Source organism: Peromyscus eremicus, chromosome 8a (genome assembly GCF_949786415.1).
Source record: "Peromyscus eremicus chromosome 8a, PerEre_H2_v1, whole genome shotgun sequence".
Classification (NCBI taxonomy): Eukaryota; Metazoa; Chordata; class Mammalia; order Rodentia; family Cricetidae; genus Peromyscus; species Peromyscus eremicus.
Window position 1 is genome coordinate 41226849 of NC_081423.1, and position 13489 is coordinate 41240337.

Here is a 13489-nt window from a genome sequence, read left to right on the forward strand (position 1 = left end):
GCCTTTAATCCCAGCACTGAGGCAGAGCCAGGCAGATCTCAAGAGTTCAAGGCCAGCCTACAGAGCAAGTTCTAGGACAGGCACCAAAGCTACATACACAGAGAAACCCTGTCTCAAAAAACCACACCAGTGCCTCTGGCCGCTCTTCACAGCCTCTGCTGTTGCCATATGCAGTGCACTTGATAGTAGGGGCTCTGAACTGGAAGGCGGAGATGTGGATGAGGACAGACACCTTCCAACCCCGGCCCTGTGACACACCACTTCTCTGAACAAAGGCAGAAACGACTTCTTACATCTCTGTCCATGGACGTGGACAGTAGCAGCTGCTTGCCATCCTCAGTCTTCAGAGGACACAAATTGAACACGATTCTGGAGTGATTCTGCCCTTCTGCTGAGGTGCTGAAGAGCGTGTACTTCCGTCTCCATGACTGGGTGAGGTCCCACAGCAGCAGCTCGCCTCTGAAAGAACAAGAGCACACCTCTCACCAGCTGTCACACTGTGGTTGTCTAGCCAGCTCTGGAACCTCAGTGGTAGAAGAATGTGATAAGTGCTCCCTTGGTCGCTTGAGAGTCCAAAAGGTTGGTATGGTCGAGGAGAGAGACTAAGTCCTTTTCTCAGCTCGAGAGGCTCCCTGACAGGAAGCTCTCACAAGGAGAATGGAGTCTGCCACAGGGAATACTCTTCCAGAATCTACAAATGGGCTGAGGAGTTTCTGACAGAGCTTACAACCAGCTTAAATTGTTGGACCAACTGCTGGGCCTGCTGCATTACCCCCTCCCTTGGTGGCCACACTTGCTGTTTTACAAATTCAGTGTGTGCCCAAACAGATCTGTGGTGGCAGTGGTGCATGCCTTGAATCTCAGCACTCAGGAGACGGACGTGGAGCCTTGTGAGTTCCTGGTCTACAGAGCAAGTTCCACGACAGCCACAGCTACACAGAACTTGCCTATCCCCACCCCTGAAAAACAAAACCACCAAACCAAAACCAAACTTTTTTGTGTTAGGTATGGTGGTGTGCACCTTTTTGAACTCAGTTATTGGGACAGCTGAGGCAGGAGGATCACAAGTTCAAGGACAGCTCTACTACAAGATGAGAACCTTCAAACATTAAACAAGGGCCAGGTGTGGTGGTGCACACTCTTGATGCCAGCACTTGGGAGGCAGAGGCGGCAGAGCCCTGAGTTTGAGACCCTCCTGATCTATAGAGAGTTCCAGGCTAGCCACAACTACATAGTGATACCCTCTCCCAACAAACAAGTATCAACAACAATATAAACAAAGGGCTGGTGATGTGGTTCCATGGGTAAAGCACTTTCCAAGTCTGACCTGAGTCCTATCTCTGGAATCCACATGATGGAAAGAACGAACCAAGTCCTCAAAGTTGTCCCCTCAACTCCACACACATGCCACGGCATACATGTGCAAACACACACAATAAATAAGGAATTCTTTGAAATATTTAAACCGAAGCAGAGATACTGCAACACGCACTCTTTTTTTTTTTTTTGGTTTTTCGAGACAGGGTTTCTCTGTGTAGCTTTGCGCCTTTCCTGGAACTCACTCTGTAGTCCAGGCTGGCCTCGAACTCACAGAGATCCGCCTGCCTCTGCCTCTCAAGTGCTGGGATTAAAGGCGTGCGCCACCACCGCCCGGCTAGCACGCACTCTTTACTCTTCTCTACAGGAGGGAAAAAGAAGCCTCTGGAAGGTAGTGGAGGGAAGGACACACGTGCTTTTACTCTTGAAATTTCAATGTATAGGACTACTTTTTTGAAAAATTTTTTGAGGGGCTAGAGAGATGGCTCAGTGGTTAAGAGCACTGGCTGCTCTTCCAGAGGACCCAGGTTCAATTCCCAGCACCCACATGGCAGCTTACAACTGTCTGTAACTCCAGTTCCAGGGAACCTGGCACCCTCACACAGACATACAGGCAATGCAGACAAAATACCAATCACATAAAAATAAATCTTTTTTTTTTGAGAGAGAGTCTTGCTATATATCTTAGGTTAGCCTGAAGATGGTTCTGCCTCAGCCTCCGGAGGACTGATTATTTTAGGCATGGGCTACCATGTCCATGTACTATCTTTTAAAGACATTTCTCGTCATATTTAGCTTTAATTTACAAAAGTCAACCAAAACTTGCAAACTTCAAGATTTATCATTTTTGAGGTGGTAGATGTAAGGAGGGGATGTGGCTAACATTCTGGGTAGTTTGCAAGTTTTTCTATATGTCTTATTTAAAACAAAAGAATTAGCCTGTGGAATTCTCTCAGTGTCTTTGGCACTGTGAAATACATAGTTAGTCTTTGCTCTTTTCTGGCCTGCATCTCTGAAGCAGTATCTTTTGCACATGAAGCTGATAGCTGCAGCCTCAATGTGGCTAAAAGATGTAGGCTGGTCACTCAGCAAACCCAGGCAGGATAAAGGAGTGACTTGCAGTCCCAGCCCAAGGTTAAGAAAGGGGAGGGATCAAGATAAGCTGGTCACTAATGGCTTCATCAATTACGTGTGTGTAACAATGATTCCATAAAAGTCAAAGAAGGACTGGAGAGGCCTCTTCTCTCCCACATACTGCCCTGCGAATCTCAACTGTATCCTCTTGAATATCCATATAAATAGGTGAGTTTTATCAGTGGCTTACGGCAATGAACTGAACCAGGGAACCCTGGTTTACAGAGCAGCTCAAGTCAAAGCACCTAGGGTTTTCAACTAGCATGTACGTGGGAGGGGGGAGGGGAGGGCGGGCGGTGGGCAAGGCAAAGAGATGGCTCAGCCTGTAAAGACACCCCAGGGAGCCATGATTCTGTTAGTAAACAGCACAGGCCTCACAAATTTTCCCATCTATTATTTCATTTATTATGCCAAGATGGCTGGGCAAAGTGAGGCACTTGAGAAGCTGAGGCAGGAGGATCCTGAGTTCTAGGACAATCTGTGCCATAAGTGAGACCCTGTCTTTAAAAAAAAGATAAATTATAATGATAACATAAACCCTGGTTATTTCTCCATTTTCTTTTCTTTTTTCCAAGACAGAGTCTCTCTGTGTAACCCTGGCTGTCCTGGAACGCACTCTGTAGACCAGGCTGGCCTCGAACTTGAGATCTGCTTGCCTCTGCCTCCCCAAGCACTGGGATTAAAGGTGTGGGCCACCTATTTCTCCATTTTCTGAATATACAATAAGCCTGGGGAATTTCCAAATCTGAACAGGAAAATAGTATTTACTAGAAAGCACAACCCCAAGACTTACCCAAAACAACTGGATACCAGCTGTGTTGGCTGGTTCTTAGGCCAATGAAGTGTCAACCAAAGACGTTCTTTAACTGTTGGGTCCACACCCCCTCCTCTTCTCTTCAGAAAGGGCAATTTCAAAACCATTATACCTGTAGATTAGAAGAGAGTCAATGCTCTCTCCAAACAGTGAAAGAGGAATCTCACTCTCCCAGAAATCCTTAGTTCTATGGTCTACAAGCTGTTTGGTTAAGTTATAGTAAAACCCAGGGGCTAGGTGACTCAGTGAAGAGCTTGCCATGCAAGCTTGAGGACCTTAACTCAGGCCCCCAGCACCCACTAAAAAGAAATCTGCTGCAGTGTGGGCGCAGACCCAGGCAGATCCCGGGAGCTTGCTGGCCAGCTGCTAGTCTAGCCTCATCACTGGGAGGTAGGTTCAGTGAGATCCTGTCTCAAAAAACAAGGCCAAGAGAAACAACAACAACCAAACATGAAGTACTGAGGAAGACACCCAACATCACCTCCAAACATGTGCGCACACAAGAAGGAACACCTCCTTTTGTTATGGAGACACACTAGATAGAGGTTAATTCCAATCTAGCTATTTAGGCCAAATGAGCTTTTACAGGCTATCTGGAAACATGAAAAATTAAGAGTATCTTTGTCTGGGACAGCCTGGGGAGACAGCCCACTTCACAAAGTGATTGCCTTGCAAGCATTGAAACTTGACTTTGATTTCCAGGACCCATATCAAAACCAGGCATAGTAGCATATGCCTATCCACGTGCTAGGGAGGCAGAAGCCGAGCTCTCTGGCTAACCATCCAGCCTAGCCAACTTGTCAAGTTCCAAGTCAGTGGGAAATCGTGTTTTTAAATGGCACCTGAGAAATAACACTGAAAGTTATCATTTGGCCTGCAGATGCATGTGCATACACATGAACATACACACATAGGAATATTTTTGTGTGGAAAAATGAGTTCCTAATTAGAATGAGAACCTAACTGAGATTTTTAACAATTACAGGACAGTGGAATTCTCCTAGAGCAGTGGTTCTCAACCTTCCTAATGCTGTGACCCTTTAATACAGTTCCTCATGTTGTGATGACCTCCAACCATAAAATTATTTTCATTGCTACTTCATAACTGTAATTTTGCTACTGCTATGAATTGTAATGTAAATATCTGATATGCAGGGTATCTGATATGCAACCCCTCTGAAAAGGTCATTTGCCCTTCAAAGGGGTTTGACCCCCAGGTTGAGAACCACAGTCCTAGTTGGCTATAACTCTAACAGGGGCAAATTTGGCAGTCGACACACGGTGTCAGGGAAACCTCCACCAGTACTGACCCACAGAGCTGTACTGTTCATCAGAACAAGCACAGTATTACAAACAGAGATCCAATTCAGGAGATCCCAAGTGGAGTCCAGAAAACTGAACTTCTCAGTACTCTCCAGCAGGTCTGCTGTACAAGGGGAATCCAGGACCACTGTGCACAGCCATCATGTTCAGGGATCCTCAGACAGGTGTCCTGGGAGGTCCAGTCGGGGAGGTGTGTTTAGGTTCATTTGAACAAACTGGTGATGCTGGCAGGATACCTCAGAGTGCTCGCCACACAAATCTGATGACCTGAGTCTGATCCCCTGAACCCACATAAAGGTATGAGGAGAGAACCGACTTCAGAGCTGCCTGACCCTCAAACGCACATACCCTCTACCCAACAGCAATAAATAAAAATGTGAATGCAGCAAGCTTGTTCATGTGCACAGTGGGCATTCTGGGTCTGTACCACCTGCCCTGCATCTGTCTCTGGGAGTTACAACTCAGGTTTTTTCCATTCTTAAGAGTCAAGGAAAGCCCATTAGTCCTGTTCTTACAGTAAAGATCTTGCTCTCCGGTGGATCTCTGTGAGTCTGAGGTCACTCTGGTCTACATAGCAAGTTCTAGGACAGCCTTGCTTTGCATGGCAGGCATGACTCCTTCAGCAAAGCAGGGGTCCTTGCCTTCTGGACGACATCAGAATACAGAAGAAACGAAGGCCAGATGTCCAGCTCTAACCAGGACACAAGAGACAACAAACTTCTGGTAACAGATCTTGGACAGATGATGTTCTTGGAATACGATGAACAAGCAGCTAACTCGACTGCAGCAGGACAGGCTTTGCCACCGAAGGAAAAGACACCGAGACAGAACACAGAAGACCTGGGAGAGAGTCTCGACGAGGTATTATCTAGGTTAGTTTGGCCTCTGAGCATGTCTGTGGGGGACTGTCTAGATCGACAACAGATACAGGAGGGCCCAGCTGACTATGGGATGTATCCTTCGGTAGATAGTTCCAGGCTGTACAAGAAAGCCAGCTAAGCATAAGCCAGGAGTGAGCCACCATGTGGCATTCCTCCACTGAATGGTTTCTGCCCCAAGTTCCTGCCTTGACTTCCCTCAATGACAGACTGCCACCTATAAGCTGAAATAAAATCACCCCTTTCTTCTATCAGAGCAACAGAAAGGGAGCTAGAACACAGCCTCCGATGGGTGGCACCGTCCTTGGTTTAGGTCCTGAACTGCCTAAGAGCAGAGAAAGCTGAGCAGTAGGTGTGCAGGCATCTCCTCCCACCCCCCACCTGTGGATGTAATGCTTCAAGTTCATTCTGACTCTCTAAAACAACAGATGGTAGGTAAGGGAGCTGGAGAAAAATGGCTCATCAGTTAAGAGGACTTGTTGCTTTTCTAGAAACGCCAGGTTGTTTCCAGCACCCACATGGTGAGGAGTTTATAACTCCAGTTCCCAGAGGATCCAATGCCTTCTTCTGGTCTTCATGAGCACATACATAGTACACAGACATGTATATGCAAAACACCCATATACATAAAATAAAAGCCAATCAATCTTTAAAATGAATGCAGGACAACACTGAGTATCAACCTTACCCCGTCCTCGGGAGCAGCTCCAGATTCGAATGGTCTGATCCTTGCTTCCTGTGGCTAAGTAGCAGCCTTTTGTAATGGGGGTTTCTGTTATCAGTTTCCCATTGGGAATGCTGGGTTCTTCTAGGAAAGAGATGGCAATTTTATTTTTAATTTACAGTGAACACACACTTGTGACAGAAAAAAGTTACTTCCCAAAACTCAGCTCTCCCCTTCCTACTCTGGTCTGTGAGGCTCGGGTTTTACATATAATTTAGAAGTTGCAATGCTACACTTAGTTGTTTAGGTCCAAAGAGAACAGAAGCTCCTTCGATCGTCTTACCCGAGTTTTCCTCTTGGTGTATGGATAAGCAGTCTTCACCAGACAGAGGACACCAGGCTATGGAGTGGATTTCATCATCATGACCTCGAAGCCTGTGAATGACTTCTCCTTTCTTACTGATGTCAATGATAACCACTATACCATCCTTGTAGCTGAAAAGTAAGGTAGAAATATTACAGGGCTGCAGATTCACACTGCTAAGCCGCTCACCTTTCTAAGCTCTAACCCGAGCAGCAGAATCTTCCCTTTTCCTCCTTTCTGTCTCTTCAGATACCAGCTCAAATCCCACGCATGCTTGACCTGGGTCTAGATTCCGCTCTCTTCTCTGAAGACTCCTTCCCACCATGCCCTGCCTCCTTGTACAGCCATTTGCAGACCTCCAGGGCTGAGGCTAACTCAAAAGACATGACTTTCCCCCTCTTCTCCACCCCTCCTCCCAGTACCCACTGGATTTACAGCTTGTATGTATTGCTGCTGCCCTGAAAGGTGAAACAAATTCTTTAGAAATGTTACTAAAAAATAAAGACAGCTCACCAATCAACTTTTTTTCTTCTTTTTTTGAGATAGCCTCATACATCCCAGACTGGCCATAATCCCACGATGTGCCAAGGAACTTCTGATTTTCCTGTATCCACCTCCCAAGTGCTGAGATCACAGGCATGAGCCAACATATTTGCTTAATGCAGTACTGGGGATTGAACCCAGGACTTTGTACATGCTAGACAAGCACTCTACCAGAGGAGCTCCATCTTTAGCTCTACAATTGATAATACTTTCCACTTACAAACCTAACAAGAACTGTTATACTGTGTGGTGGTTTGAACAGAAATGGCCCCCATTGACTCAAGTGTTTGAATGCTTGGCCCACAGGGAATGGCACTATTAGGAGCTGTGGTCTTGTTGGAATAGATGTGGCCTTGGTGGAAGAAGTATGTCATTGGGGGTGGGCTTTGAGGTCTCAGATGCTCAAGCCACACCCAGTGTGGCAGTCTGTTCCTGCTGCCTCCAGATCAAGATGTAGAGCCCTCACCTCCTTCTCCAGCACCATGTCTGCCTGCACATTACCATGCTTCCTGCCATGAGGATAATGGACTAAACCTCTGAACTGTAAACCAGCCCGATTAAATGTTTTCTAAGAGGTGCTGTGGTCATGGTGTTTCTTCACACCAACAGAAGCCCTAAGACGTACTGTACCCTAGAGCTGTATTTGTCCTACACATTAATCTATGAATTGATAAGAAAATGAGAAATTCTAATAGCTTTTTAAAAAATGAATTTTTCTGAACACATTAAAAAGTATCCACTGGGGGTTGGAGTGATAGCTCAGCAGTTGAGAACACTGGCTGTTCTTCCGGAGGACCTGAAGTCCCAGCAACACAAGGGGACTCACAATCGTGTCTCTCATCCTAAAGGATCTGATGCCCTCTTCCGGTCTCCTAGGGCACTGCAAGCACATGGTGCACAAACATGCAGGTAAAATATCTATCCATTTTAAAAACAAACAAACAAAAACCAACCAACCAGCAAACCTTACACCAGCAGTTCTCAATCTGAATCAAGACCCTTTCACAGGGTTGCCTAAAACTTTCAGATATTTACATTACGATTCATTAACAGTAGCAAAATTAGTTACAAAGTAGCAATGAAAACAATTTTTGGTTGGGGGTCACCACAATACGAAGAAGTGTATTAAAGGGTAGCAGTATTAGAAAGGGTGAGAATCAATGCCTTAAAGTATCTACTACCTAGCTTAAGGAAAAAAAAAATTAACCACCCAAACAGCTTATACCTCCTCCTACCAAATTTCTGCTCTGCTTTCTGAGAGGTAGCCAATGTTTCTGATTTGTAATCTATCATCCCTAGACTTTCTTTATCAATGTTTTCAACTAAGAGACAATTTTATTTTGTACATCCAAAAGCTTCATAAATGGTATCATAAAGCTGGCTTTCTTTGTCTGTTCTGTTTGTGAAGTGCATGTTAGGATACATGTATCCCTAGTTCAGGTTTGTGGTGCCAGACCCAGCGCAGAGTCACATGACACTCTGGAGTTAATGTCACATCCAAGGATAGTATATGTTAGCCAAGAGAGAAAGAACACGCTAACATTGGGAGGGTGACTAGAAAAATTAGATGGAAAGAGGGGAGAAAACCTAGTATCATGGTAAGAGGGGCAGTGGAGAAAAGCATGGATCTGGAGATCACATGACACCAGGACAGCAGGCTGCCTCTGAGGACTGAGGCATACAGGGCAAGGAGAATGAAAAGCAGGACCATAAATTAAACCAAACCATCAACAGATAAACCATCAACAGACAGCACAGTACTTGGTACTCACCCAATGGCTACTAAATCTTCATGATGAGGCGAACACGTAAGACAAAAAATGGTCCTGGGCTCCGTGAAGAGGTGCTGGCTGTCATTTCTGTTAAGCCAGTAACAGAAAACAACTCCTTTTTCATCCCCAGAGACTATTAAGTCCTTAACCGTTGGAGACCAATGCAGTGCCGATATTGTATGCTTCAAACAAAGCAAAGTCAGATGAGTCTCACCTGTCAATGTAGTCCTATAAACTAGCCCAATGTTAGGCACATTACAGGCACTTAGGAACTGTGCTAGAACTACCTGTAGAGTGATATATTGAATCCAAAGTGAGAACTTTTCGTGTGTTTTTGAGACACAGCCTCATTCTGTAGTCCAGGGTGGCCTGGAACTCAGAGTGATCCTCCTGCCTCAGTCTCCTGAGTACTAGGATTGCCATGCCTGGCTTTCTGGACACACACACACACACACACACACACACACACACACACACACTTTTATTTACGTGTGTTTGTGCAAACTCATGCGCCATGCATTTGTATGTAGAGGAGGCTGCTGGAGGGCACTGAGTTCCCTGGAGCTAGTTGTGAGTGATGGAAATCCAACTTGGGTCCTTTGGGAGAGCAGGAAGCTCTCACCCACCCACGAGTCCCAAAGTTTCTGGGCTTTTTTTTTTGTTTTGTTTCGTTTGTTTTGTTTTGTTTTTTATTGGGCTGTGGAGAGCGTGTGCCACAGCTGAGCACATGTCGGTACACACTCATGGAGCTAGTAGTCTCTTTCTACTTTTATGTGGGTCCCAGAGATTAAACTACCTAGGGAGCTGGAGAGATGGCTCAGTGGCTAAGGGCACTTGTTGGTCCCAGCACCCAGATGGCGGCCAACAACCTTCAGTAACTTCAGTTCTCACCTCTTCTCATCACCACAGACACCAGGCACACAGGCAAAATACTCACACACATACAAAATAAAATGAAAGAAAACAAAATATCAAAACTCAGGTCATCAGGCTTATATGACAAGCATTTTGACCTGGAAAGCCATCTTATCTGCCCAGGTGTTTATTTTATATAAAACTATTGACTCTGTCAGACTTTGTAGGTCATGCTATTGTAGGACTGTCACTGTTGAACTCTGTTGTTATATCATGAAAGCAGCCACAGATAAGAATTAATGACTAGGGGCTAGAGAGATGGCTCAGTGGTTAAAGGCATTGGATGCTCTTTCAGAGGCCCTGGGTTTGAATTCCAGAACTCACAAGGTAGCTCACACCTGTCTATAATGGGATCTGAATGCCCTCTTCTGGTTTGCAGATCTATACATAGAAAAACTACCCATGCCAGGCAGTGGTCGTGCATGCCTTTAATCCCAGCACTCAGGAGGCAGAGGCCAGCCTGGTCTACAGAGTGAGCTCCAGGACCGGCTCCAAAGGCTACACAGAGAAACCCTGTCTCGAAAAACAAACAAACAAACAAAAAAAGAAAAGAAAAAGAAAAACTACCCATATACATAAAAGATGCAGTGACTACATGTAGCCATACTTAGTATTAGCTTTATAAATAGGCAGCATAGTTAACTTGTGGTCTGTCTGCCCCCCTCACCCCCAGAAAGGATCTCTCCTGTAGACCGGACAGGCCTTGAAATCCTCATCTTTCTGCCTCCATTTCCCAAGTGCTAGGATTACAGGTGTGCACCATCATGCCCACTTATGCAGTTCTTGGGGTTGAACCCAGGGCTGGAAAAAAAAAAAAAGCATCTTTAAAAGGTTTTGGAAGACCTTCCAACATATCTAACTAATGAACACAAATTATTAACATTTCTTCACATGGATGAGACGTATTAAAACACTCTGAGGACTCAGGATGGACCGTTACCTGATGGAGTGAGTGCTCTGTCACCACTGCCTTAGTCTCTACATCCCAGATTTTCACTGTCCCATCATCTGAGCTGGTGGCGCAGAGGTTGTACTGTCCAGGGTGATGAGAAAAAGTGAGGCCGGATACTCTCTCGGTGTGTCCCACCAACTCTCCTACAACTGGAAGTAAAACCAGACTTGTTTAACTAAACCACTATCCAGACAATCGGACAGCATGCTGCTGGATGAACAACATGCGGATGAATAGTTGGGCCAAGTTCGCAGGCTGAGGACTAGTCTTAGTCCACAGGTGAACGTGAAAGCTGTTTTTACTTAATCTTGCCATAGGTCATCAGGAATAGAACAAGCTGATATTTCATAACACAAGGCATCATCAAACCCTGGTTTGTGTTTGCTTCATTTTCTTTTGCGTCAGGGTCTTGCTACGGTTGGCCTGGAACTCACTTATGTAGCCTAGGCTGGCTTTGAACGCGCGGCAATCCTCCAGCCTCAGCCTCCCATGTTGCTGGGAATCACAGGCAAGCATCACCGTATCTGGCGCAAATTCAGACTCACCCCATTCATCCTACAGAAATCAGCACCCTGTAATCACCCAGCGGGAGCAGGGAACCGAGAACAGCCCCCAGCCCAAGGGGCGTCCTAGGGGCCGGCGGGGCCTTGGCAAGGGAGGAAGGCCAGGAGCGCAGTAAACCGGGTCTAGCCCGGGCCAGCCCCTCCGAGCGTAAGGGTCCCACGTGCGCCCGTGGTACGAGCCGGCGACCTACAAACCCCGGAGAGCAAGGCGGAAAAGACGGCGCCGACCCGTCGGGGGCTCACCTCGAAACGGGGGTGCCCCTGGGCTCGCGCCCGCACCCGGACCCACGCGGACGAGGAATACGGAGGTCCGGGCAGCGAAGCCAAAGATGCCTCCGGGCGCCGCGTCGCTGCAGCGCGCGCAGTACCAGTTGGGGGAGGGCGGTAGCGTCCGCGGCTCTGGTTTCATCTCCGCGGCCGTCGAGGCTCAGCGCGCAGCTCCGGTGGGGTGGTTCGCAACCGCGGCGTGTAGCGGGAGGAGGCGGGACCAAATTGAACCCCGCCCCCGAAGGTGGGCGCTACGGAGCGCGCCGAGGTCCAAGCTACGCTCGCGCTCCGGTGCGCTGCCTGGGACTGAATTCAGGGCCCTGAGGTTAAGCATTTCCTTAATTAAGGGATTAGACCGGTGGAACCCGCCAACCAGCCACGGAGGTTTAGCCTTCAGGGCAGTTCAGTATCCCAATCCAGTATTTTTTTTTTTTTTTTAAAGATACGTAGCGGCGTACTTTACCAGTTTTAGGAGTTGGGTTTTTTGTTGTTTTGTTTTCTTAATTCCAAGACATTGTTTCTTAGACAGTTGCAAGAATGTATTTAACTAAACACTAAAAGAATGAATCGGACTCTGGTGTAAATCCCAGCACTCGAGAAGCTGAGGCAGGAGGATTGCCGCGAGCTTCAGGCCAGGCAGCCTAGGTTATAGTGTGAGAGCCTGTCAAAAGAAATAAAATGAATTAGGAATCAGAAAGAGCAGGAAGAGTTTTGCAGTTGGGTGGAAATTCTGACTCTGGGTTCTTGGTATTCAAAGACTAAAGAACCGGGGTTCCAAGGGCCTCCTCCTGCTTGCTGGAGTGCCAATGCTGTGAAGAGAACTGAGTGTGGCTCGTGGTGTGGAAGTAAAAAAGAATGGGAGTCTCCTTACCACCCAAACAAGAGCAGCGTACTCAGATTCTGCCATACTTCTGTATGGCTATTTGCCCTGCCTGAATTCGGCATATGAGAACTTGAAATGCCTATCGTTAATAGAGAGCTCTTACATATGCTAGCATGGCCTAAGGGCACTGAATTTGGAGGCACCCAGCCGCACATTGATCACTAGTTTTGCCAGTAGCTCAGATCAAATCTGTCTCAGATGTTTCTCACTTAATATTTGCCTTGCTGGATTGCTGGACAAATAAGGAGATGTAGTAAAATGCAGGAATATATGGCGGCAAGTGCACACAAACATATTGGCTCATCTCTTAGTCAGTCAACCTCTAGACGGGGTATTGTAAATCATGTTTGAACGACTGGTATTTATTGTGTGTGTGTCTGTGTGTGCATGCACACGCACTCACATGCCACAGTGTGTATGTATGGAGGTCAGAGGACAACTTGCAGGCGTTGGTTCTCTCCTTTTCACAATATGGGGCCTGCAGACTGAATTCAGAGTCAGGCTTCGCAGAAAGTTCCTTAACCAGCTGAGCCATCTCGCTGCCCCCATTTGTTCTTTTAGTTTTGTTTTGAGACAGGGTCTCACTATGCAGCTCTGTTTAGCCTAGAACTTGTTCTATGGACCAGACTGGCATTGAACTCATAGAGATCCTCCTGCCTCTGCCCTCCTGAGTGCTGGGATTAAAGGTATGGGCCACCATGCCGGGCAGTTTTGGTTTTTGAGTTTTCTCAGTAATGTTCACAAACTTTGTGTAAGGAGAGTGATGTTTCTTTCTTCCCTTTCTCTGCTTTCTTTTTTTCTTTCATTCTTTCTTGATAAGGTCTCATTATGTAGTTCTGAATGGTCTGGAATTTGAAGTCTAGGGTGACCTTGAACTTGATCTTCCTTATTCAGCCTCTCATATGCTGAGATTACAAACACATGCCACCATGCCAGGCTTGAGCCTGGCTTGAGTATCACAGTGTGTCCTTGCACCCACAACTCTTTAACACCAGTCTCCTACGTGCTGTTGTTACAGTCATTTCTAGCAAGAACAGCGAGGCTCACTGGGGGCAGAAGTTTGATGAACCAATCTGCCTCCATCTTGGGCTTGAAAGCCA

At 46.6% G+C, this 13489-nt stretch overlaps 1 protein-coding gene across 4 annotated transcripts in view; it reads right to left on the reverse strand.

Annotated features, from left to right (window-relative positions):
• Gemin5 (gem nuclear organelle associated protein 5) overlaps window positions 1-11866 on the reverse strand; it is a 49470-nt gene extending 37604 nt beyond the window's left edge. The window contains exons 1-7 of one of the 4 annotated variants that reach the window (XM_059270616.1): window positions 11483-11866; window positions 10665-10825; window positions 8810-8991; window positions 6474-6625; window positions 6155-6271; window positions 3245-3377; window positions 294-459 (exon numbers count right to left, since the gene is read on the reverse strand). In XM_059270616.1, the coding sequence (XP_059126599.1) occupies window positions 294-459; window positions 3245-3377; window positions 6155-6271; window positions 6474-6625; window positions 8810-8991; window positions 10665-10825; window positions 11483-11648 (1077 nt within the window). In that variant the 5' untranslated portion in view covers window positions 11649-11866. Of the gene's footprint in view, window positions 1-293; window positions 460-3244; window positions 3378-6154; window positions 6275-6473; window positions 6626-8809; window positions 8992-10664; window positions 10826-11482 lie in introns of all 4 variants that reach the window. The other 3 variants (XM_059270617.1, XM_059270615.1, XM_059270614.1) reach the window with 3 other exon arrangements.
• Window positions 11867-13489: the final 1623 nt, after the last annotated feature.